General features: G+C 36.4%; 1 protein-coding gene across 3 annotated transcripts in view; it reads right to left on the bottom strand.

The window, feature by feature from the left end:
* Positions 1–27593, bottom strand: part of dab2ipa (DAB2 interacting protein a) — a 122330-nt gene that overhangs the window by 91473 nt on the left and 3264 nt on the right. The window contains exon 1 of one of the 3 annotated variants that reach the window (XM_067414257.1): positions 24870–25048. The exons of the other annotated variants lie outside the window; for them this stretch is intronic. Within the exon in view, the coding sequence (XP_067270358.1) occupies positions 24870–24909 (40 nt within the window). The 5' untranslated portion in view covers positions 24910–25048. Of the gene's footprint in view, positions 1–24869; positions 25049–27593 lie in introns of those variants that run through there. 3 annotated transcript variants of the gene reach the window in all.

Below are 27593 nucleotides of genomic sequence, written 5' to 3'. Positions count from 1 at the left end.
GATTGTATTTCATGTCAAGTTTTTTTCTTGGTATTGATTTGTAAACTGTGGCGCTAACAGTCTCATGAACCTACACGTCGCGCAGCTGTGCACAGAAAACTAATGGCCAAGGTCAGGATTTTCATTAAATAATACATAACACTTGGAATATATGACATGTGCAGCATCAAACCATTCTGATACATTTTGTTTCCTTGTTTTAAAAGCTTGATGCTGGTTGCACTGGCATTCACGGCCATTCTGAATGAGCACAAGCAGGACTTTTTTTCTCTCCTTTTGTGGTCCAAAAAAGAATGAGGGGGATACGGCATTAGAACAACAGCAGGGTGAGCAAATGATTACTTCATTTTATAATTCAAAGTAAACTAACCCTTTAAGTATTCACATTAAACACAAGAGGCTCTCACAATAAAGAGCTGTATAGAGGAAAAATGATCTGTGGGTCTGTCCAAAAACGAATTAAGAATATATAGCGAATTGCACAGTTTGCCCGAAAAGCATTTTCAGTTGCTCATGGTGGACTGTCTGACTAGCATGCGGCCGGTAATACCCAAGTCTGTGCAGGGCAAAAGACTCAGAGTAACAGAGATAGGTTGAGGCGCCTAAATGGGTGTCCCTTATTTTGCCATACTGAAGGTGATAACCCTAATGTTATATGTGTTTTAATATTAGGCAACATTTTGTGAAAATGTTTGATCTTGAGGGTGGTCCTAGAGGGAAGAGTTTGGAAACATTGACACTGACGGTTACAAATCTTTAATGGTTAATAAGCTAAAAAAGATATGATCACAATGATCACATAATGTCACATCAAGGTAAACAAGATGACATAAAACAGAAATTTAGAATCCCTCCTGTTTTTTCTGGAGCCCAGTTCCTTATATATATTTTAAAATATGAATACTTTCAATAAGACAATAATCTTACTATAAAATCACTCAAAGCACAAGGCCAGGACAGGTTTGCATTAGTGAAACCAATATCAAATGATTAATCAGTTATTATTTAACAGTTAAACTACAATATAATTCTCATCATTATCAGCATTTTGTATTGTTTTCCAGAAGAAATACACTATAACTGTCCAAATATGTTTTGCAGTTCAGTCGTATCAATTGCATAACTTCCTGTTTAATAAAACATTTAAGCAACATTTGATTAGTGTATGCCTTGTTATCGATCATTAAAGTGTATTAATATTAATAATAATAATTATAATAATAATAATAGATTTTATTAATGACGCACTTTTCATTCCGAAGAATCTTAAAGTGCTACATGAGAAAATAATAAAAATGAATAAAAACAAGTAAAACTATAGAATAATAAAAACAAGCAACACATAAAGGCCTTTCGGATTAGAAAAGTCTTCAGAAGTCTTCAAAAGTCTTCTACCATTTTATTAATGGTATTATCAAAATACAGTTTGTATAGCAATTTGAGGACCCTCTGGAGAGGACATTTTTATGGAACATCAAAAAAGTCCCGTCTCCTCAAAAGTTACCTGCACATTCACTTGATTTGACAAAAGAGCGTCACGACATGCTCCAAAACTTTAAGCACAGAGCAAAGAGAATAGGAATATCTGAAACCTGAGCACCATTGTGCTCAGACACCAAATGCACACTCCATTCTGATTAAAAACTATAATCAGTTAAACATTTCTGTCATTTCCTCGGTGCACTTTCAATTTCCATCTCTCTTGAGGGCGAATTCTATTATCAATGGATATTAAGTCAATATGATCAGACAATGAAAAATGTCACAAATGCATAAGAGTACTATGGCACCACAGCAAAGAACTGTTTTTATCTAAGATAGACAGAGAAAAATGAATTCACCCTTGATAGCGCTGCGGCAGCGGCTCCGTGACAGAACATGCTGTCTGTGCCTGGACCGGCCCAGAAATCTGTAGTAGTACCATTTCCTCCCCAAAACTCTCCTCACTGCCCCTGACATGCTCTCTGCGTCTCACAGCCTTTAGAATGATTGACTTCAAAAACTGATGGAACTATTCACTTCAAAAGCTCCTGTTGGACTGAATCACTGCCAGTAGAGATTGCATTTCTACAGATTGCTGCATCTGATTCTGCAAGTCAGGACTGCTCTTGAAATGACATGGTGGAGAGTTCCAAGAGAAAAGGGGAAAAGAAGGGGGTAGGAAAAGAGCCAACTCCTCCCCACAAATAACCTCTGTGATTTAGGAATGAAAACTACAGTGAGGTGTAAATCACAGTGTAAGCATGTCTTGAGCTGCTCAAAAAATACTATATTTATATATGTAAATTACATTACAAGAATAGGTCACCCCAAAAGTGAAAATTCGGTCTACTCACCCTCACATTCTTCCAAACCTTCTGTGAAACTCCAATAGAGAAGTTTTAGGTTTTAATCTTGGAGCTCTTTCCAAAAAGTGCTGACACATCTGTCAAACTTCAAAAAATGACATAAAACACTTTATTAAAAACAGTTTACACTAAGTTTTCACTTGCTTACATTAGTTAACATTAGCTAGCATAAGCTAACAATGAAAAGTATATCTAAAGCATTTATTACTCTTAGTAAATATTAATGTACTTACTAATTACTAATATACTAATACATTATTAAAATAAATTTTTTTGTCTGTTAATATTATTTAATGGACCAAAGGTAACAAACTAGTTTTTTATTAATTAACTTTAACAAAGATGAATAAATACTGATAGTTTATGTTAATTAATACATTACCAAAAATACTGTAAAATTAGTTAACAAAAGCTTTTATTTTTAACTTGTTGGAGCTTAACATTTTTGATCGTTATACACTGGTTTGTACAGAAACTAGTGACTTAAAGTCAGAATTTGTGCATGCTTTAAAACTATGCATTCATTTCTGTGCATTAAAGAAATAAAAAATAACTTACATTTTGGACTTTCTCACAAAAAAAATGTATATGCCACGTTCATGTTAAATATTGCATGGCTAAAATTTTGCATGGATTTATTAGCTATAAGGATCTCTGCATACAGACTGACAACACTGAAGATCGAACAGGAGGTTTATCCCTTCACACACCCTCAGTTAAAAACCTAATACATTAATATGTTTGCAGTGCTCTGACAAGGCATTTGACCCCTATGACCTCTACTACAACACCAGCCGGTGATATAATGAGATTTACGAGTCTCACAAGAACATCTCACCTTCCTGATGAAATGCTTGTTTCTGAGAAACAAATGTCAACAACCTCTTAGACACAGATGGAAACTATTTTCAAAACGTTTTATATGTGCCTATCACAAAAAGGTAACTGACTAAACAATATATATACATAATTATACATAATATATATGTGTGTACTGGGTATAATTATTATGTGTGTGTGTGTGTAATATATATATATATATATATATATATATATATATATATATATATATATATATATATATATATATATATATATATATATATATATAATAGTTATTTAAATACTGTATGTATATAACAATCCACCATGCTGTATATTATGTTACCAGGTCAGAATATCCAGCTTCAGATAAACCTCAGAAACCTCATAAAATGACCCATTCCCTATTTTAAGTTTATTTTCAATACTGTAAACACCTAATGACTGAATATGCCAACTACAAAAGCATTCAAAAGTTTGGAGTCAGCAAGATTTTATTTGTTATTGAAAGAAGTCTCTTATCTTATACAGTAAAAACAGTAATATTGTTACAATTTCAAATAACTGATTTTTTATTTGAATACATTCTAAAAAGTAATTTATTCCTCTGATGGCATAACTAGTCCTCAGTGTCACATGATCCTTCAGAAATATATTTGTGGAAACAGCAAACTGTTTTTTTTTTTTTTTTTTTAGGATTCTTTGATGAACAGAAAGTCATGTCATTATTTACTCAACCTTACAGTATGTTGTTCCAAACCTGTATGTTGTTCTTGCTTGAATACAAAAAAAGTGTCACACTGCTTTCTTCTAAACAACAAAAGCATATACAATAGTAATCATGAGCTGCCAAGCTTTACAAAAGAAACTATAAACAACTCGCTCACTGTCTTGTGAAAATTTTGTGTAAAGAAAAGACAGAAATTTAAGTCCTTATGCAATAACAATTGCATAATGTACCTCTCAAATATCACAGATGCAGAGATTGATATCAATGGCATCAACCAGCATTGGTTTATATGGCCAATGGTCATACAATGGGCCACTTTCATTATAGTTTTTTTTTGTTGACCTTTCTGTAGCTTAACAGCCTAGAAAGAGAGTATTTTGAACACAGCATGAACAACATATGGGTTTAAAACAACATGAGTGTGAGAAATAATGACAGGTGAATTTTTGAATTATTTTGGGGTGAATTATCCCTTTAAAACTTTACTCAAACTTTCATTACTTCAACAGCAAAATGACAAGCAAAAAAGTTCAGCATTACCTGCCATCGTCAGAGCTTCTCCGAACTTTAAACATCGAGAGTAGACATACTTAAAACTACAAAGTTAAAAGATTAGAGGGAATAATTGAATAGCAGAAGTGCTAAAGACAGTAAGAGTCTTTATACGAAGTGTCTCTTGGTGAGAGGGAGCTAATGGATGGGGAGGTTGACGTACTGGCAGCTCGGTGACAGAATATTTCTCCACTGAGGGGGAAGAGAGCAGGTCTGTTGCATGCTGGGTCTTTGTAGGAGGGTGAGTGAGTAATGGAAGGAGCCGGGGGAGGCGGCAGGAGCCACTTTCATTCTCTCCTGACGCTCAGACACTCGACCCCCGTGTGAACTTTCTCATCGAGAGGACGAGAGGATGAGATGGAGAGGCTGGCGTAAATCTGTCTGCTCGGCTCGGCTCAGAAGAGGTCTGCGCTGCAATAAATGTGGGTAATAAGAGGTCTGATATTATTACCCATAGTGCATTTGCTACATGCCACCTGAGCCTTGGAGTCAAGCTAAAGGAGAGTATAGAGGAGGGCCATTAAGTTGAGCTGTCTCTGAGTGATGGACACCACTGTGTACTGATGCTGCCTGCTTTGCATGAAAACATCAAATGAAACGTTTATCTCTCCAGGGATATAAAAGAAGCGAAACAGTGGAACCAAACTTTTAGTAACTAATGTCACAAAGTCTTGAACTACCTATGACATTCAATGTTAGCCAAGTTACTGTCGATATAAAGTCTGTATGAAATTGTCTCATGGTTTTAATTTGTCACTCATGACAAAAATGATTGAAAGCGGAGTGAGCTTCTGAGGAGAATCTAATACAGGACACAACTTTCCCCTATAAATAATGTGAGGTCTTCTTACAGACCTCACACATAATGACGTAATCCAGCCAAGATTCATCAGCAGGAATTCATGTAGGAAAGGATTGGATCATGAATGCTAGCTATAATTTTCATTCATATTTTGCTCTGCGCACACACCCTTGTACTGGAAATAAATAACTTCTTGATGAGATTTTAATGAGTCTTTTTTTAACTTGGAATATGCAACATGTAGTAGATACTTTTGTACTTTTTTTAAAAGCTTGATGCTGGTCGTTATTCACTGCCATTATATGGATGAGCCCGAGTGGGAATTTTTTGTTTTTAACTCTCCTTTTGTTGCCCGAAAAAGAAAGAATAACAAATGCAAGTATGGTTAAACTATGCTCTACATTGTCCGTCCATGAAAAACTTGACACGCCCTCAAACGCTGTAGCTGGCTGCTGGCCCCTATTGTGTACATATTGAGAAGATGCTGTTTTATGCTCTGCAAAAGAAAATTATCTTTGTAAACACTTCCAAAGGATGATGATGTAAAGAGTCAGTGGTTAATATTACAGCAGAAGATTAAAAATAATTAATCTTTGTTTTGAGCTGACATAACTAGAAAATGTCATACTACATGACTTTTTAAGACAGTATTCATCCATGTTATTTCTAGACATTTGTTACATTTTAAATATAATTTATGAAAACAAATACAATTCATTCTTTAGAATAACATGCTCTGATTAATTGTGGACAATAAGACATTATTTAAGAAAGCAAGAAGTAATACGATTAATGTGTTTAGTTTTTTGAAAATGACCTTGACCAAATTAATCATACGATTACTCAATTACTTCTTGCTTTATTCACCAAACTCTGAAATCTTCACCTCTACTCTGCTAGCCGTTTAATAGCACTAACCTCAGGAGGTATACAGCTCTACACGCCAAACAGCCATTTAGCCTCAGAGCACAGGAAATGCACTGCTGTAAATATCAGACTGACTTCAGGGAGCCGACTGAACAGTGTGCAGCAGCTAAATGCAATCAAGACATGACTTCAGATCCTTGGCCTCGGGCCTTCTTCAAAGATTTGAAGGGAAAAATGTTTACATGCAGTGCCCCCCTCTGGACCAAAGTGGTAATAATAACAGAGCTGGGTGCAGTACAATAGAGCATTCCTTCAATCATTAATGACAGACATAAATAATACAGATAGATGGATATTAAACATTAAGATTGACAGACTAAACACTAGACAGATATAGAGATATTCAGACAGACAGACAGACAGAATGAAAAGATGCAGAGATATACAGATAGATGGATATTGCACCAAGATTGAATAGAACGATATACAGAAAGACAAAACGATAGACAGACCAAAATCATCAAACCAAATCATTAAAACAAAAATAAAAATACCTTAAACAATGGACAGACGCAAAAGACAAACAGAGTAAATTGGAATACTATTTGGCCCTAAACAGTGAGCGACCCTAAACCTCAAGAAAGTCCCGGGCATGTACAGACTGACATGATAGATAGACAGACAGACGACAGACAGACAAACAATGATAGGCAGACTAACAGACAGACATATTGGCAGAGACTGATAGACAGACAGGCATAAAGACAGACAGACAGACAGACAGACAGACAGACAGACAGAGACATATACCCATAATGATAGACACTGACAGTCAGACATAATGACAGACAGACATAACGAAAGACAGACATAACGGCAGAGAAACTGATAGACATAACAGACATAACGACAGACAGACAGACAGACATGATAGACATAAAGATAGACAGACAGACATAACGATAGACAGGGACAGACAGACATAATGATAGACAGACAGACATAAAGATAGACAGACAGACATAACGATAGATAGATAGACATAGTGGCAGACAGACAGATATAATGATAGACAGACAAACACAACCATGAAGATGGATGGATGGAATGGTCTTCCAATTCAACCCAGTAATAACATAACAAAGGAACCGACAGCAGAAAGTAATAGTATGAATCAATGTGTACAATCCACAAGAGCAAACAGAAAAGTACAAGTGGAAAAATAAATGTCCAAACAAACAATGTCTGCTGGAGTGATGGAACACACCTAGACAAACCACAGCTCTCACGCTGTGACCACAGAATGAGGACAGTCGGAAGGACCTCAAGCTGTGGACAGGAACTCATGACCGCCACAGCTCAACACCACAAAATGCTTACATCTGAGACAAAACGTAATAACTTGCTCTTACTCTGAAACCACTTTTCTCTTCTGTTAGTGTGCAACAGACAAACAGCTCTTTGGGCACTATTTTATACACATAATGCTCTTGGCCACTTTAATAATATTAGAGTCAGAGTTTAGCCTTTGTGGGTGTAAAGAGTTTACTGAATGGCATGTTAGGTACTTATTTGGGAAGTAGCGCAGAAAGGTCCTTGATTTTTTGCTGGTATTTGGAGTTTTGCTAGAATGTTATCTAAGAGACAACGGCCAAAATCATCAATCATTGAACACCCGGCCATATAATGACGTTCTTTCTGTGATGATGTGACCAATTAATGAAGCACTGAAGACAAGAAGAACAAACACATTAAACGAGATGAAGTCTGCCAAAAAAACAGTGTTTTGGACACACTGGCCTAGACTGTTTATTGCCTTCAATGAGACTTAGAATGAGTCTAAATCATTGTGCAATTATTGCAACAATGCCAAGTTTAGTAAGAAACATTTTCAGTTACATCTAGTCCTTTCCATTTGAGAGTCTGAAAGTACTCCATTAGTATTGTTGTTTGGCTGTGTTATTTTTGCAATCATTAAAAAAACTCACATGATCTGCATAGTTATTGCAAAGCTCTGGAGAGAAGCTAAACTACACCACAGCCTGACAAACATGGGAAAAACAGGAAAGCAAGAGGCCAATGGAAAACCAAGCAACATACAAACATATTTTGGAACCTCACATGAACTTTGTTTTCTTTGTTTTAACTTCAGTGCAGTAACATGAATATTTATATAAACATTTAATACAGGGGATATTCTGGATGGATGGATGGATGGATGGATGGATGGATAGATGGATGGATGGATGGATGGATGGATGGATGGATGGATGGATGGATGGATGGATGGATGGATGGATGGATGGATGGATGGATGGATGGATGGATGGAATGGATGGGTGGATGGGTGGATGGGTGGTCATGAAGTTAGTAAATGAGTGATCAGAGCTCAAAAATAAGATTTGGTTTGTGTAACATTCTTGGTCACAACACAACATAGCTGTGTCCGAACTTTTGAATGCAGATGAATGAGCTATATGGTGTATAAAACACTTAGTTTAATAAAGTAAACACTGTACAACATCAGATCAATTTTCAGAAGGAGGCAGTGGCTATTTTACCCCTTTCTTTGACTTCACTGTGTTATAATAAGACTTCTCCTGTATGAATATGAGGGGAGAAATGGCAAAATACAGATGCTTCCAGTCGTGCTGTGATTGGTTAATTTGCCTGTAAATGCACTACTGCCTATCTATCATGTTCAGTCTGCACATTGGCCTGAATTGGTGAAATTGGTGGAAACAGACTGACTAATTACAGAGTAAACAAATCACCCACTCAAATGGGTCTTCATATGGAACTGGAATGGAAATTTACATTGGAGGAAAAAACCCGACAGCAGACAAAACATCTCCTCCTTGTTTTATAAGTCTATTACACACCACAAATTTTACACTTTACAATAAAAATTACTGGACAAAACCAAACACTTACCAGCAAATGGCGGAGCATCCCGCATTAGGAGCTTATTACTATAATGCTCCTCCAATTTACAAGAAAGTGCTGACAAAGCACCAGATACTGTGCATCCTTGCATCCTAATCCCTGAGACAGGACTTCAATCACTGAGTTACATGGGGCCTAGTAGTTTACTGATGCTCTTGGGTATTTGCCACTCGTAAGCTCTCCAGTGCTCTTACAACATCTGGCCATCCCCTGGAAAGAAAGAGGCCCTCGGCCACCAGACACCATTAACATCAAACTCCCTGAATCCCAGGCAGTCATGCCGTATTTCCTGCATCAACAGTCAACAAGCTCATGAATCTCTATCCGGACAGAAAAAAACAGCAGTTTGAACCATCACCAGCACCAGCAGAAACAGCCTCAGGGATTTCACACGTTCCATCTCTGTTTATACGGACCAGAGTTACATATCTGATGTTCATTTATCTCTGGGAATTACACAATCTCTGGGAAGACAATGCAGCCCTTGTGTGAAATTTAAAAATATATTCCGAACATATTCCATCAGTTGTTCAAGTAGTATTGCTTACCATGGTACTTTTTGTCACTTTCAGATGCAATGAAAGTAAAATGGCTGTTTGATACTAAAAGCATCAAATGGTTCACAAAACTTCATTTTCAATGAATGATGAGTTTCTCAGACACAGCAAAATATTTTGTTAACACTTTAGTTTAGGGTCTAATTTTCACTAGTGCATATTACTAGGATATTGGCTGTTTATTAGTACCTATAAAGCACATCCTTCTGTCTTACACAATACCTAATATTAACAACTTCCTTGCTAACTATTAATAAGCAGTAATTATGAGAAGGCAAAAATCACAGTAAATAGTGAGTTAATAGTGAGAACTGAACCCTAATCTAAAGGAAAGCACATCATTTTCATTTAAGGCCATTTCACACCGCACAGACAAACGGCAAAAACACCTTTGTTGGGTTGTTGTATCAGCATCTTACCCCTGTCAGTGTCTGTTGCTGTTGGTCAGGGTTTGTTTTCACCCGACTTAACATGTTCAATCACCATGTCTATGTCTGTAGGGACAGTGTGAACATGAGTCATTATCTTTTATAAAATTATAAATCCAACAGCCAACTTGTTAATTTGGCCTTTATGGGTGAAGCAACCCATTAAGAACAGGCAAACAGCAAGTTAATGTGCTTTTAAGTACATAAAGCAGATGAAATGGCACTGGATTGAAAAATGCATTAAGACCAAAACTAATCACATGTTCAAGACAATCATGGCCACAATAATTTTACCCAAGCAGGAATTGTTTCCTCCATGTTTTGCAATTATCTCAATTACAGAGAAGAACAACAGAGCTAAACTATGATGGCTGCTGAAGACCAGCAACATGTTGTTCTGATTTCTTTGCACTTGAAGTAATTTACTTTCGGGTTCAGTTCCAGCAACGATCTCTTGAACTCATGGGATCTCACATGTAGCACATTTATGGTTTGACCTAATTTAAATCTAGTTTATTCTACATGTTCAGTAGACCTTAATCATACGCGAGACAGATGTTCTCAAAGGGTTTTATCCACTGTGATAATCAAAATTTCTGTGTTGCAACACAATTTTGAATTGATGGTCTAAAACACTTTTTGCTTCAAATATAAAAAGGTGTAAGAATGTCAACAGACCACCCACTTGTTTCTGGCATGTTACTTCTGTCCAGTAGAAAGTCATTACAAACATTAATTATTGAATGTCAGCATTCCAGTAAACTAGAGTCTATCGCAATGCAACCAAAATTGCCATACTGTGACTCAAGATTCAATTACGTGTTATATTGCAGAATCAAAATCTTCCAAAATCATTACACAGTAAAAGTGAAGAGCATCGTTTCTGCACTTCTAGCATCTCTAAATGAAGGTGAATCCAAAAACTTTCTAAAAGCAGCTGATCAACAGGAACATACAAAGGCAGTATAAAAATAGTTTGACTGAAGACTCGTTTCTGCTTTCCAAAGTGTAGACATAACTGTTAGTGCCACACATGGACTCTCATATAACCCTGAGAACTAAATTTAATACTGTCTAGACCCGAGCAGAACAGACTCAAGAATCTCAGCACTTTCTGGCATGCTGTCTACTGTCCTTCAGTCTAATCTAAAACCGGAGGGCCTATCATCATCATGCTAGCGGGCACATACACAATCTCAAATAGAAGCAGTGTTATTACATTAAGATCAGGTGTGATGTTACTTCAAACAGGAAATACATCAAAGAGGTGCATAAGTGGTCCACTTCTGTCTACAGGGGTCTATTCCCTAGGGCAACCAGGGCAGATTATGCTGAGCATGAGCACTCTAAATTATGATCTATAAAATGGGCCATGTAAGGTATTTATAACCTCTGGATAGTGGATGATGCTGCATTTTCAGACGAGTAAAAGCAATTCCACTGCAGCAGTCAAAATATTGTCAAATATCTGTGCTCAGCTGCCGATAAGCATCCTGCAGAACATCTCGGCTGCATTGCTCAGTTAATTAATTGGACTTTGGCATTTCTCTTTTGCTTTGGTATGTTAATGAACGTCTAGCACAATGGACTCCATGCCATCAAAGAGCCATGGATAAAATATGCCAAACACCTGCTTGTTCCAACAACTCCACAGTCTCTGCCAGGGTCTGCATTAAACCCCGGCAATAAACAGAGCCAGGGCTTCTCTGCCGTTGGCATTAAGTCACGATTTAAGAACTGAAATACAAATTGTTGAAAATAAATTGCATTCAGATTAATCACAGAAAGTCTGCAAACCTTGTAATTAAAATGAGAACTGTTTTACATAAAATGTATTTATTATGAATTTATATAAAAATAATTATAGATTTATATAAACAAATTCCATATTAGGACATTAGGGCTGACAAATTATTAATCGCGATTAATCACATCCAAAATAAAAGTTTGTTTACATAATATATGTGTGTACTGTGTATAATTTTTATGTATATTTAAATACACACACATACATGTATATACAGTGCCTTGCGAACGTATTCGCCCCCCTTGAACTTTGCAACGTTTTGCCACATTTCAGGCTTCAAACATAAAGATATAAAACTAATTTTCTGTGATGAATCAACAACAAGTGGGACACAATCATGAAGTGGAACTAAATAGGTCTCTTTCAGTTTTTGCAAAAAAAAAGTATCAAATTATTGCCCATTCCTTTTTGCAGAACAGCTGGAGCTCAGTGAGGTTGGATGGAGAGTGTTTGTGAAGAGCAGTTTTCTGTTCTTTCCACGATTGGATTCAGGTCTGGACTTTGACTTGGCCATTCTAACACCTGGATATGTTTATTTTTTAACCATTCCATTGTAGATTCTGCTTTATGTTTTGGATCATTGTCTTGTTGGAAGACAAATCTCCGTCCCAGTCTCAGGTCTTTTGCAGACTCCATCAGGTTTTCTTCCAGAATGGTCCTGTATTTGGCTCAGTACAATGATGCTGCCACCACCATGTTTGACAGTGGGGATGGTGTGTTCAGGGTGATGAGCTGTGTTGCTTTTACGCTAAACATAACGTTTTGCATTGTTGCCAAAAAGTTTAATTTTGGTTTCATCTGACCAGAGCACCTTCTTCCACAAGTTTGGTGTGTCTCCCAGGTGGCTTGTGGCAAACTTTAAACGACACTTTTTATGGATATCTTTAAGAAATGGCTTTCTTCTTGCCACTCTTCCATAAAGGCCAGATTTGTGCAGTATACGACTGATTGTTGTCCTTTGGACAGAGTCTCCCACCTCAGCTGTAGATCTCTGCTGTTCATCCAGAGTGATCATGGGCCTCTTGGCTGCATCTCTGATCAGTCTTCTCCTTGTATGAGCTGAAAGTTTAGAGGGACGGCCAGGTCTTGGTAGATTTGCAGTGGTCTGATACTCCTTCCATTTCAATATTATCGCTTGCACAGTGCTTCTTGGGATGTTTAAAGTTTGGGAAATCTTTTTGTATCCAAATCCGACTTTAAACTTCTCCACAACAGTATCTCGGACCTGCCTGGTGTGTTCCTTGTTCTTTATGATGCTCTCTGCGCTTTAAACGGACCTCTGAGACTATCACAGTGCAGGTGCATTTATACGGAGACTTGATTACACACAGGTGGATTCTATTTATCATCATTAGTCATTTAGGTCAACATTGGATCATTCAGAGATCCTCACTGAACTTCTGGAAAGAGTTTGCTGCACTGAAAGTAAAGGGGCCGAATAATTTTGCACGCCCAATTTTTCAGTTTTTGATTTGTTAAAAAAGTTTGAAATATCCAATAAATTTCATTCCACTTCATGATTGTGTCCCACTTGTTGTTGATTCTTCACAAAAAAAATTACAGTTTTATATCTTTATGTTTGAAGCCTAAAATGTGGCAAAAGTTCGCAAAGTTCAAGGGGGCTGAATACTTTCGCAAGGCACTGTATATATTATACAAAGCTAGCATATAATGATTATATGTACATGATTATATATGTAATGATTATATTATACATAGAATTATATAAATTAGCATAAAAACATATAGATTTATATCAATAAATGTCTAGAAACTAGACTAGCTCCTATTTACTTGACTGTGGAAAGACACAATTTTGTCGAAGTTGCATTTAAAAAAACATATTTCAAATCAGGAATAAAACCTGACCTCAATTGTATTATAAATTGTGCTGCTTTAGTTCAAATTAGACAGAAAAATGCAGTTTGTTCCTGCTAATGCAAATACAAGAGTAAATGTTGGTCATATTGGTCATACACTTCAAGATGTCTTGACTAGTCTTGGCCAGATTAAGCCACAATAATGGACCAAGCGTAATGTGATAGCAAAGGCGTTGGCTTGCGTGACTACCAGCCTTTGTCTAGTAAGAGTGTCATATAAAGCAGTGATGGAAGAGATTATAATAGATGCTGATATGCACAAAAAAAAATCCTGGTACTGATAGCGCATAATAGATGGTACTCTGTGTACCAATGAGTGACAGCAAATTATGAAAACTAATCTCAAACAAAATAGCAATGACTATGACTGCAATTATTTAAATTACACAAAAACAAGTCATCTTAAAAATACCAGTTTCCATCTACACAAGTTCTACAAGATACACAGAGCAAATCTCGCAGAATGCTCAAGGCCAGGGCAAGCCTATATTTAACTTTGCACAAGAAAGTCTTGTTTGTGATTTCGGAGCGCTATCCTTTGCTCAGCTGTTGTCAGAGGTTGCTAGGAGACAGGATCAATAGAGGCACTATATCAGCCATCTCTGAAGCACCACAGCTTTTATAGTTCAAAGCCAGGCTTGGAATACCCTTACTTTAGAGTAAAACAACATCCGGACAAAAAATGGGTGGGTAACATGGGAGATCATGGAGAAAGAGAAAGGCAAAGGGAATAACATTGGAAAAAATGGAAAACAGAATGGGAACAGGATCCATTTGTTCATCAGCCGATCCTAAAACAGCAAGGCCTGCATCATAAAAAAAGTTAATTGCTGACAGAGCTAATATACACCCTCGGATTCAGAGTTCTGCCTGCCAGAGAATAATTCCCATGTTTCCACACAAGTTTACTGGCTGTTTAAAGCTTTTCTGTGGCGCATTTCAAAGATCAGGAATGTGACTCTGTAAGATGGATTAACACATTCAAACGGATAGCTGGAAGGCATATTTCACATATCACTTTCATTAAATAAGGTATTAGTGATTTTTTTTTCTTCTAACAGCATTTTTTTCCTTTAGAAGGAAAAAGTAAAAACGATTGCCTATCTTTTCTGAAAATGCAGAACATCTAGTTTGACCTGTTCCAACTAAGTCCACAAGATCATAGAATGATCCATTTTATAATTCCGACTACTCCCCAACAACCGATGTGAGATTACATAACCATAGTGTGGGCTTAGTGCACCATTTGGGATGGAGCCTCAGATGTCCCACACTTCCTGTTTGAGCCTGAAGCGTACAGCATGCTGTTTAAAAGACACTGGGCCCTACTTCACATCTTTTTGGAGCCCAAATACAGCTCCTTCTCACCTTGGTTGCCCACAGGGGACATCTTATAAATAGGCCAGTTTCTGAAGCAGGTCACACCGTCCTATGAAGAGAATAATAAGAAACAGAAAGGACGACACTCAAGCAGCAGGACTCAATGATGTGTCCGCCACTATCTCAGCTCCTTATCGAGAAATACAAAAAACATGCCTTTTACAACCATCTGTGTGCTGCTTCGGCCTCCACACGGTGGTGGAGATTACCACAAGAATTCTAACACGGCGCTCAGGCCTGCCACATTGTGCAGCAAGCTAAGCCTCCCACTATTGGAAAGAAAGGAGAATAAAAGAGGGGGTGGATGGGGAGAGAACAAGAGGGACAGTGGTTATTTTTTTCCATTTTCATGAGCAGTTAGGGGCCTAGTAACGGCATTCTCTCTCTCTCTCTTATTCTACACCACCATCTTTTGGGGAAACGAACCCCCTTTGGAAATCTGAATTCCTCTGGAATGTCAGCCAATCAGAAGGCAGGCTCAAGGGAGTGTGTTATGGGAAGGCCTGTCTGGGCTCTGACACTTTAATCTCCCAGTGAAACAGTTCCAATACACAGTGCACACTTTTACAGTGGCTTTGGATGGCTTTATAATGTCTTTATTAACAAGCAGTCAAAAAAATAAATATTTTTTAAATATTTTTTTTAACGGTTTTACTGAATTTGACTACTTGAAATTGGCAGTTGAAACAGAATTGCAAAAATGCACCCACGCACACACACACGCACACGCACACACGCACGCACGCACGCACGCACGCACACACACGCACGGGATGCTTAAGCAAACAACGCAATGTTAATGTCTAAGGAAATCAATCATAAATATCTAACATACAGCAAATTAAGCTGGGGAAAAAATGAAAACACTTACATTTTGACAGATAATACTAACTGATAATATATCTAAATACACAGTTTTATCAAAAAAAATGCTCACCTTAAAAGTTTATATCTGTACATGCTTCAAATGACACCAAATATAATTTACAATGGAAAGCTGCTTTTAATTTTAAAATGGGTACAACTGCAAAAATCTGCCCGATTTACACAAAAGTATACATTTTATTTCAAACAATTATGTCTAGTAAAAATAATATGGAGTCCGATCACTTAGTTATAAGTTATAATCCGCTTAAAGGGGTTAGTTCACCCAAAAATGAAATGTATGTCATTAATGACTCACCCTAATGTCGTTCCACACCCGTAAGACCTCCGTTCATCTTCAGAACACATATGGACTACTTTGATGATGTTTTTATTCCCTTTCTGGACATGGACAGTATAGTGTGCATACACTTCCATACGCTCTTGGACTAAATATAAAATATCTCAAACTGTGTTCCGAAGATGAACGTAGGTCTTATTTCATTTTTGGCTGAACCCTTTAAATATATCTGCCTCTTTTTTGGACTGGTTCAAATAATATTAAAAGTCACACAACCAATACCATTGAATAAATACTGTATGCATCACTGCTAGACTTCATTATAAGAGCTAGAGCAGCACAATTCTGGATTTATTAGCTTCAAACAGAGATCACGATTCTGACCAGACAACTAAACAAAATAACACCGTAATTAACATAATGCAAATTGCAGTAGCCAATTTGTTTAATCTAAATTAATTATATATATAAACGGTTTGGATGAATGATTCAATGACACTCATAAATACTTAATTTGCTTTAATAAGTGTATAACTAAGTATATAAGTAATGGTGAGGGATTCTGAGGGATTAGTACATATTTACTATAGTAATCTGGATGCCAGGTATTGTAAATAATCTGGAAATTGTAATTAATAATTGGCATACTGAGCCATGTATCCAAAAAACAACTTAAAACCAGTCCCCCAATACATAGTGTTTGCTTATCGCATGAAAAACAGCAGCTTTTGTGACATCTGTTTCAAATGATGAGTTAAAAAGAGAAACAAGTAAAAACACACATCAATCCAGAAAGGGGGATGGGTAAAACAACGTTTCCACGGCAATAAATGCTCTGGCCACTGGACATCCTAGCAACAATTACAACGCTTCAGCAATCTGTGGTTCAGTGGAGATAAAAAGCTCAGCTCACAATGTGCATTTGCTTTACTTCATGCCACATAAAAACCCACTCTCAAGGGCTCGTATTGCACTACAGCAATAAAGGACATCAAATGATCAGTGTCTGAAAGCTGTCTGGACGCCCAGACATATAATGTGCATAGGGCAGACTGGACTGTTCATATATGACATGTTTACTGTAACATTTGCTGTTTTAGCTGTTTAGCATCATTATGAGAAAACAAAGTAAAAGAAGTGACGCTAAAACCGTGACGTCAAAAAGAAACAACATCAACCAATTTGTCATTGTCGCTAGGCCTAGTTGCATAAATATAGCTGCTAAGTTAAGAAATTGTCTTAAGAACTATTCTGACCAACTACACTGTAAAAAGTGATCAGCTGACTGAACTTTAAACAAATGGAGGAAACCTGTTGCCTTAAATTGTTAAGTAAGTAAATATGTGGTAAACTTTATGTGGAATTGTCAAGTTCATATAACTTATTTTTTTCAATTACACATGAAGTGTATTTCTTAATCCTCCGGCTTCACGGACAAAGTTTAAGATAGTCCTAGACTAAAATGCATGTTTGAGCAGTTTTAACTGAAAGGAACATGCAATGACATATCTTAAGAGATGTCACTTCCATTGTTTTGTCTCAATATGCATAGCAGCATTTTTTTTTCCAAGGCACGTTTATGAAAAATACTTAAATGCCTTAATTGATCTGAGGCCTAATCTTGGCTTAGTCTAAGCTCTGTCTGTGAAACCAGGCTAAAAATGGTAAGGCAACAGGTTTCCTCTAGCCTAGAAATCTAGACGCACCCTAGCGGCAGCAAATTTAATCTGCCCGCAAGTGTCGTCTAGAAACTCTCAATACCCTTCTGAGCTGTATTCCTCTCAATCTGGACGGGCCAATCACATCGTCTATAGAGTCAGCGGGCGGGGCCATAAAGACGACGGCCGAGTTGCGTTTGCGTGCTTCTAGTAAACACAGAAACTGGCGAACGGCGGCGGTCTTTCGAATCAGCTTTGACTGCGATTCTGGAAGACTTGGAGTTAAGCTTTTAAGCTTTTTTTGTGTAAAAGAACGGCACTGAAGTCATTCTTAAAAAGGGAAGATGTGTTCGGAGTTTAGCCGACCGGATACGGCGAATGTTTAATCTATCAACAAGCTCTGTTTCACCTTCGTTGCTCTGGTTGGTGTAGCGCTATCCTATCGCGTGCAGAGAGAGTTTGAAAGACAACCGTTTATCCTGCCCCTCGGATTGAGCCCTGTCAGTGTTGGGTTTCCAGACCAAACATCTTGATGTGGGTCTGGCTTGTCAGGCTAGGTTTCCTCACTTTTTTAAGTTAACTGCTCATTTTTTACAGTGTAGAAATTATTTAGGGGTAATCAGTGTTGATAAATGACTTTGTCTTATAGGGAAAAAAAAGACGACTAACTTGTAAGACTTGTCTAAGCGGTTGATGTAAATGGACACATTATATTTTAGGCAGGTTGCATAAACTGCTAAGACAAGTCTTACAACTTAGTCATGACATATTTTTTTCATAACTGTTTTAAGTCAGTTATAAAAAAAAAAATAGATTGGTCTAATTTGATACTAAAAGTAAGACTTGATTGCCCCTTAATAACCACTAGCTATTCATACTAGTGCTAAAGACACAGTCTAAGCAGTTTGCCTCACCAAATAATAAGTGACTGCTAGTTGCTAATGGTTGTGATAGAATAAACACCTAACAAGCCTAAATACTCAACTATATACTGGAATAAGGCCCCGCAACTGTACATATTTTTGAATAACTTTGTGAAACCTTTTGGGTGTTACATTCGCTTTGAAACACCGCTGGGACCAATTAGTCCAAATATTACAACTCTGTTTTGTCACATTGAAAACAAAACAAAACTTTTTCATAAGGCTAATTTGTTACTTGAACATGATGAGTAGCTAGTAGCTTCACAAGTTAAAGTTTCAAAGTTGCTTCTCCAAAATGGTTGTGATAATAAAATGAGCATCATAAAGAATCATAAAGCGAGTTCTAGTCTAAACATCGTACTAACATGATGGAGAGCTGGGATTTGGACAGCTGCTGTTAGCAACACAAAGGCACTTCTGTAAAGCATGTGAGGTCAGAAAATTCAGGCGGATATATGACAACCAGCTGTGCCAAGTTCACATTCAAAGGAATTGTGACATCAAATGCAATATGCCCACATATATTTATTATGTCTCACATGTCAAAGATTTTTCATCTGGTAAAAAACAAAGAAAAAACTCATTATAATTCATAAAATGGGGCCAAATATGGTTCCAGTACATCTCTGAAACAATTCAAAATGAAAAGACAAAAACGTCACAAGAGTATCTCTGCAAATCTCTAACAATGACCTTATCATCTGGGTCCAGGATTTAGAGCCTGTTTCGCCCACTTACTCCTGATTCTGATGCATTTTACAGCTGCCCTTTTCTAAAATGTTCTTTGCTTTAATGGCAGCCATTCAGGATTTGGTAAAGGTCAACTTTGTGTCACTTAAACTTTCATTGGGACCAAGATGTAAACCACAGCTCAGCTGTAACTGCCAGAGACAAGGAGGGACACATGGCTTGTTATAAATACACTGAGTAAGAATGATTAAAGTGATGAAGGACCTGCCGTAAAGGGCATTACATGTTAACAGTTTGTCCTATTGAACATGATGAACAAGGGATTTTAAACATGAAAATTTGATTAACAAAAAAAAAAAAATTACAAGTTCTGTTAAACACTTTTTGATGGCATAAGATATTTAAATAACCACATAACATAACTATTCAGTTCATATTTGGATGTCTAATCCTTTCAAAAGCAGTTATTAAGCCATTACAGTGTATCTTAAAGTGATTTGCCATACTATAAAACAGACATCAGCTGTAGTCCTAAAATATAGCCTTAATGCTATGAGATAGCTCTATTGTTTAATCTTCCCTCCTGATAAATCTCAATAATAATTCATTATTTTAATACTATGCAATTAGGGGAGTGTCGTTCCCTAGTCTATGGGCTAAATAAAGACTCAGCTGACTACCCTCAATTACCAATTATGACTAAAGTGGGATTTCCCACTACTAATAAAAGGTCTGAACATCCAGCTTTCCCAAGGCATAACTGTGAAATTTGAGGGAACATTTTTAACTAGCCTGGAGTAATGGTTCCAATTTATATTAAACAAAAACACATTCAAAGTGTATCTGTGATTTACTGTCACATTCATATTCATATTTAACACTTTTTATACTTCTATATTTGTATTGAACCATTTCCATTCTAATACAATTAGATCTAATACATTTTTTAAATACTGCACCTTTAAGACCTCTATACAGTTTAAAAGTTTGAAATCAAAATTAAATGGTTCAAAAGTGATCACAAATACTTTTTTCAAATACCGGGAAAAAACGCAATTCACCAGTATATATTGGTGCTGGTGAATTGCGTTTTTTTTCCGGTTTTGCATATTATTAATTATTTCCATTTCCCTCCATTTGAAATATTCCTCTCAGTTTATTTCAGCTCTTTCTCAGTGTGCCTGTTAGTCTATGCACTGATTTGAGCAAATATCCAATCATATGCACTAAAGTTAAGGGGTGTTAGCCACGTTTTAAAGCCTTGCCGTTTAAACATTTTATTGAAATGAAATGTTTAACCGGCAAAGGCACGGACTGTTCAATGCATGCATTGTTTTGCATTGAGCGCGCACACTAAACGTCCGTCAAACACACGTGATTACTGGACAGTCTTACTGTGCTAATACTGCCAAATACACACAAGGTTAACATATAAACACAGTCGGTTATGTCTAAAGTCAAAGTAAAATTGCGTGCGTCTATATATGAGATGTGAGCAGGTCTTCAATTGACAGCAGCAGCCTAGTAAACCGCTTGTACTTAAAGGGACAGTTCACCTCTAAAATGATTTTAATTTAAAAAAAAGACCTTATAATACAGTAGCTTTTAATAAATGTTGTATATTGAAGACTATGTAGTTTTAATTTAAGCCTACATTTATTTATTCAATTTCATACTTAAATGCTACTGTACATCTCTGAGGTGCCACTGTAAATCATATATATTTATTTTATATTATACAATACACTGCGAATGTGTACAAGGGTTTTTTAGGTAAAGTTTTAAGTTTAAGGAAGGGTTTTCAAGTCTTTTAAGTAAAATAAAGAAAGAGTATTGCAATAAAAACATTTTCCTGAAAAATTAACCTTTTTCTGTTGCTGTCGCCTAAGAACTACATTGTGCTGAAACTAGAAAAAAAAACACTAGTGTCACACCTGCCGTTGCGCCAGGTGTATAATAGGGCTCAAAGTGTGTTATTTCAGCACGTCACTGATTTTATAAAACAAAATTGTAAAACAAAACAACAACAATACTCTCCTATTCGCCGGTGTCATTGTTGCTGTGTCAAGCCTGGGCTGCATTTCCCAAAAGCATTGTAATCCTCAGTAGATCATATAAACTATTGGCAGCAATGGTCTCAACAATCTGCTTAGGCTTATGACCATTATGACGCTTTTAAAAACAATGTTTTATTAGCCACAGAGAGACAGAGTTGACACTTTTTAGGGGAATAAACCTACAAGTGGTTTACTTGTAGTTATAATCTCTGCAAATTAAGCTGAGAAAGGAGAAAAAATGCACACTTCAGCTTTAAACAAAGGATAACAGGAGGTTACCATCAGATAAGCTATCAGGCTTATACCATAAATAATACAGCCCTGCATTGAAAGAGCTTGTTTGTTACAGCAGAAATGTTTATCATAATTGAGTACATCCCTCACATTGTGTGTTTGGAACACAGCCAGTCCTCATGCCAGCAAATTAAATGGATAAAAGTCCAAAACAGAATGTTGCCAAATGTATTTCACGAACAAAAGCAGTACAATATGATGCTTTGCTGTAACAATGGCCGGGCAGTCATCAGCGGCACCAACCAAATGAAACAGCAACAGGCCTAAATGCCGCATAAAACATGGGCTTGTCCATCTGGAACAAGATGGAGGAAATTATGAATGTTTGTCCTAATATCTGACTAAAGGAGATTATGTCCATCTTGATATATCACAAGGATTATGTTCTTCACAAAGATTGTCACCATTCAGAGCCATGTCTGGGATGTTTAATCCATGGCAAAGTTGCAAGAAGGATTGCTTTGAGGCCAACAGACATTTGCTGGGCAATTTTTTACCAAATATTCCCAACCAAAGTGAAGCAACAAACAAAAACACACATCCAACTAAATATTTCAGATGTTTTCTTTGCTTTTCATTGTACTGGAGGTATTCCTAAAACTTTCTGAAGGGAGCTAAAAGGAAGTCAAACAGGTCTTATGCTAGTTCAGAACATCTATTTGCATTATCTAATTATTTATTCATGGCCTCAAAACATTTTAAACTTGTGCTGAAATGCAAAACTCTCATGGGTTATGCTGATGAATATCTGAACAATTCTGTTTGATTCCAGATTCCTAGTGAAAATTAAAAAGCGATGAACACGGCAGAGCAAATCCAAGTCATTACCAACAAAATACTTCTTCATTAGCCTATAATATGAACCATAAATTAAACTACAAAGATGTTGCAAAGTGATCTTAGCCCCTAAGTAACTCAATAGCCCTAAAATGGCTGCACAAAAAAGACAAACAATTTTAAAGTAACTGAAAAAAGCATACACTGAAAAAAGCATGTAAAATGTACATAATTTTCTTTTATGACCTACATAAAAGGTCCAAATTTCAGATTCAATGCAGCTCGGCACGATCCTAGCTGAGGAATAAGGGTCATATATTTGGACCTTCAACCTGTTGTGGAGGAAAATCCTGGAATGTTTTCTTTAAAAATTATTTCTACAACACGTAGAATGCAAAACGATGTTTCTAGTTGATGGTTAGTTGACAATTTTATTTATCTGATGTGGGGTTAACTATCTTCAAGTCATTGATTAGCATATTCTGTCATGATAATCTATAAATCACTTGTGTGGGAACTGTTGTACGATGCACAGAGCCAGAGAATATCTGCTGCATGACGATATACCACGTATAGTTTAGTTTAATTGTGGTTATAACTTATGTTGTCATCTTGCTTTTATGACAGGCTATTGCATTTGTGTTACGTACTGTATTGCAATAAATGTGAATAGACGGATGTGACAGTTTGAGCAGACTCCTAAATGTGTTCTACTACAACAACTCTTCAACATGGCCTAACCCCCTTTGCATGTTCCCAGGGGCAGGGTTTATGTCAATTTTAGGGTTAGTGATGACAATAAGCCTGTGAATAAGCTCGCTGTAGCCCATACCAGCCATTGCTGTAGTTCCCTTTAACAGAAAATATCTCCTTTTGCTTTGAACATTGAGCATTGTAACTTTGCAGATGTTGTTTATGCTCAAAACAGCAACATTACACACTAACTAAAGTAAAGTGAAATCATTATCAAAAACCACTTGAAGTGAACTAATCCTTTAAGTACATTTCTCATAAGGAATTAAAGTTAACATTAACTTGGCCAGTAAAAGTTTGTTGAGTAATTTCTACACACATAACACTGAATTAAACCATACTTTAAAAGTGTATGCTTTACAAACAAAAAAGTATTCAAACCATATTTTAAAGTGTATGCTCTACTTAGAAATGTATGTAAACAATACAATCAATATTTTGTAGACACCATAATAGAAGTAACGTGGTACCTACCCAAACACAGAGACCTCGATACTTGGTACACAATATACAATGACAGCAACATTTGATGGATCAAACACACCTTAAATCTGCAGTGGTCATGTGGTACAGCGGCCACGTGGTACAAGTCATAGCTCTCAGAAAATTACGAGTTTACCCGTTGTAAATTACAAGTTTAAGCATGTGAAGGCTTTTTACAGTTCAGAATCGTTATGGTAATTACAACATGGCGTGAACGCACCTACAGATCCCTCTAAAGTTCATTTCAGCCCACATGACTGTCACATCAGCATGAACATAGACAGCAATATATCCTTCAATACAATCCTGAGGGTTTATTCAGCCTCATTAGAAAGACATCAATCAACAAAACTACAACCAGAACTATGAGTTCATTCCTGAATACAACGGCGTAAATGTTTTCAAACATAACATCTACTAATGAATCTAATTCAACTTATTTTTACGTCAATTAAATATAAAGTAAAGTGAAAATAATAGTAGTAAAGATAAAAAATAAAAGTTGAAGAAAAGCTAAAAGTGAAAATAAAAGTTGAAGTAAATTTGTAGGGTGTAAGTAATGGTTTTCAGTGCCGTCGGACAGAAAGTGAACCCTTGGCCCGTTGTAGATCAAATTTCAGGTAAGGTTTAACGCATGTCAAGGGTTGAGGTAACAGTAGCAACCTGAGCGAACACATCTGTGTATGTTATAGTGTTTTCATCTGTTAAGTCAACGCACATGTTCTAAATGCTTCCCTAACTAAAAAAAGACACATTGTAAAACGTAATTACACACATTCTTCACAGATCACAGTTGTTCTGTCATTGCAACAAAATATAAAAACTGCAAAAAGCGGACAAGCCCTGGCAACCTGCTCTAATCTGTTTCACAGCCCCACATACAAGCTCACATCACTGGCTCTCAACACTTCGTGTGCTTTGTTAAAAGTGAATCCAAGTTCTCCTCTTACCATGCTGGCCGTCCAGCGCGAGTTTGTTGTCCAACTCCATAACTTCAAAGACAGGCAAAATCAGACATGCTCTCAGTGCCAGGGGAGGGGAAGACAGCAACGGTTCACAGGGAGGGTACTCTCTCTGCCCCGTCACCCGTTTGCCAGAAGAGCGCTGCCTCCCGTGCAGCCTGCCTATGCTCCGTTCTGGCTGGAGCGTTGCATCTGGCAGTCGGAGCAGATCTGAGCTGGGCCCCACTCACTCCCACATGAGCGCCAGAGCTCTTAAAGACACAGCAGGGATTTTTACAAAAATCTTGATCACTTGCCTTTTTTTCTCTCTCTCTCTCCCTCTCTCTCTCTCTCTCTCTCTCTCTCTCTCTCTCTCTCTCTCTCTCTCTCTCTCTCTCTCTCTCTCTCTCTGATACAAACTGATACAGCTGCTGTTATTCAGTACGTTGTCGTGTTATCATTGAAGATGGAAATGGCACTAGTTTATTTTATCACACAATATCACAATGTAAACATAGAGGTTAAAATATTACCATTACTAATGTTAGAGCTGATGTTCTATTTTTTGCCACATCTGCAGGTGTTAACCAAATTATTTAAAACTAAAACCATAAAAATAACTACTTTAATAAAATAAATAACATTAATGATTTCATATTTATACATACAACAGAATAAATGCTATAAAAATAATACAAATAAAAAGGACATTTTCTTATTCAAAATCGAATTAAAAACGATCAATTATAGTAAAATTACACTGCTGTGATGCCACATGCGCTGTCTAAAATGAAAAACGGGCAATTTATAAAGAAATATTTCTGGTGTTTCTTCATTCTTGCCTTTCTATAATCCAAATATCAAACAAAACATGTTTTCTTAAAAATACTGCGTTCATTGCTAATCAATGTATAGGTTTTTCGGTAACACTTTATTTTAAAGTTCAGTTATTAACTATTGACTAATTGGATATTGGCTGTTTATTAGAACTTATAAAGCACATATTAATGCCTTATACTGCATGGCCTTATTCTACATCTCTTAATCCTACCCAATACCTAAACATAAATGCTACAAAAAACGATCTTACTAACTATTAATAAGCAGTAAATTAGGAGTTTATTGAGGCAAATGTAGTGGTTAATCGTGAATATGTGTTCCCCATACTAAAGTGTTACCGTTTTTTTTTAATGTTTTTAGAGTTTTTATGCTTTTTTTTACTTTACATCCTGTTAGTCTTTTGTAAAATCACAAAATTCAAGAAGTGATATTTTTTTTCTGGGATTTAAGTTAATATTAGCAATGATGTCTATGAATTATCTGATCTCTTGTTATTTTCTTGCAATTGTGTAAATAATCATGTTATAATTAATAAAAATGATAATAATATTAAATAACTAAAATTTATGTCCTTGGGCCTAACCGGAGCATTAAGGCTTGTAAATTTTGTAATATAAATATTATTAAACAATATGAATATTAAAAGATATAGAGTTTGAAAATTGCAGCAGAACAGGAATGACTAATAGAGAGAATCCAATTTTGCAGGTAATGCAAAGCAATTTGTATCAGTAATAATAACCCTTTCAACACCAAATGTTTCTATATCTATGCCTATTTTCACACGAGAGCTATTACTATGTAAAGAGGGGACAGAAAACTGGAAATATTTTTTATGCTCATTCCATCATACAAACTAATCTCACCCAAGTGCTCACAACTCATTATTACTATTTTCAAATTGATGCAAATATTGTCTCCAGTCATTCACTCAATCATGATTCAAAACAAAGTTAATGCTAAAAACAAGAGCAGACGCTACAGCACTTTAAGACTTTACAGACTTTACATCCTGAACGAGGAAAGAACCTGGAACTTGAAATCCGATCAGACTGCAACACATTTCCAAAAATCCAATTTTAATCGGATTTCAAACCACATATGGATATCAAGTGCCTTTCTCTTAAGAGCTATGACACAGATTAGGATAGTGATGATGCACAGGAGCATGTGTGTGGGTTGTTAAACGTGCGTCTCTGCAGGGGGTGTGCGGAGTAAACGCAGAGACATTTACTGAGTCAGCATCAAGCTGCCAATGTCTGACACAAGCATTAATACAGCGCTGAGCTGCGAAGACACTACAGCTCACACAGAATCTCACTCAGATCTGAAGAACAGTCTGGAATGTGTGAGATCTTTTGCCAAGTCAGGGTTTTAGGGTCTAATAATGATCATACACAACCATTCAAAAGTTTGAAAATAAATGAATACTTTTATTCAGCAAAGATGCATGTAACTGATCATAAATGACACTAAAGATTTTTACATTGCTACAAAACATTTCAATTAGAGATATGCGCTTTTCTTTTTAACTTTAAATCCTGAAAAAAACTTTTTTTTTTTTTTTTTTAATAATAATAAGACATGATTCTTGAGCAGCAAATCAGCATATTATAATGATTTCTGAAGGATCATGTTACACTGAAGATAGCTTTTTAACAAAATGTAACAATATTACTGTTTTATACTGTATATTTGATCAAATAAATGCAGACTTGGTGAGCATAAGAGACAAAAAAGTCTTACAACCCTACATTTTTGAAAGTTAGTGTACATAACGTATATAACGCTCTTGGGGGCAAAGTGTTTCAAATCATATTTTTTAATAAAGACAAAAAAAAAACTGTGAAAGACACACTTAATGATAGATAGATAGACAGACGACAAACAGAG

This window comes from Pseudorasbora parva, chromosome 13, assembly GCF_024679245.1.
Source record: "Pseudorasbora parva isolate DD20220531a chromosome 13, ASM2467924v1, whole genome shotgun sequence".
Classification (NCBI taxonomy): Eukaryota; Metazoa; Chordata; class Actinopteri; order Cypriniformes; family Gobionidae; genus Pseudorasbora; species Pseudorasbora parva.
The sequence above is the reverse complement of the archived record's forward strand: the minus strand, read 5'-3'. Positions and strand labels throughout refer to the sequence as shown.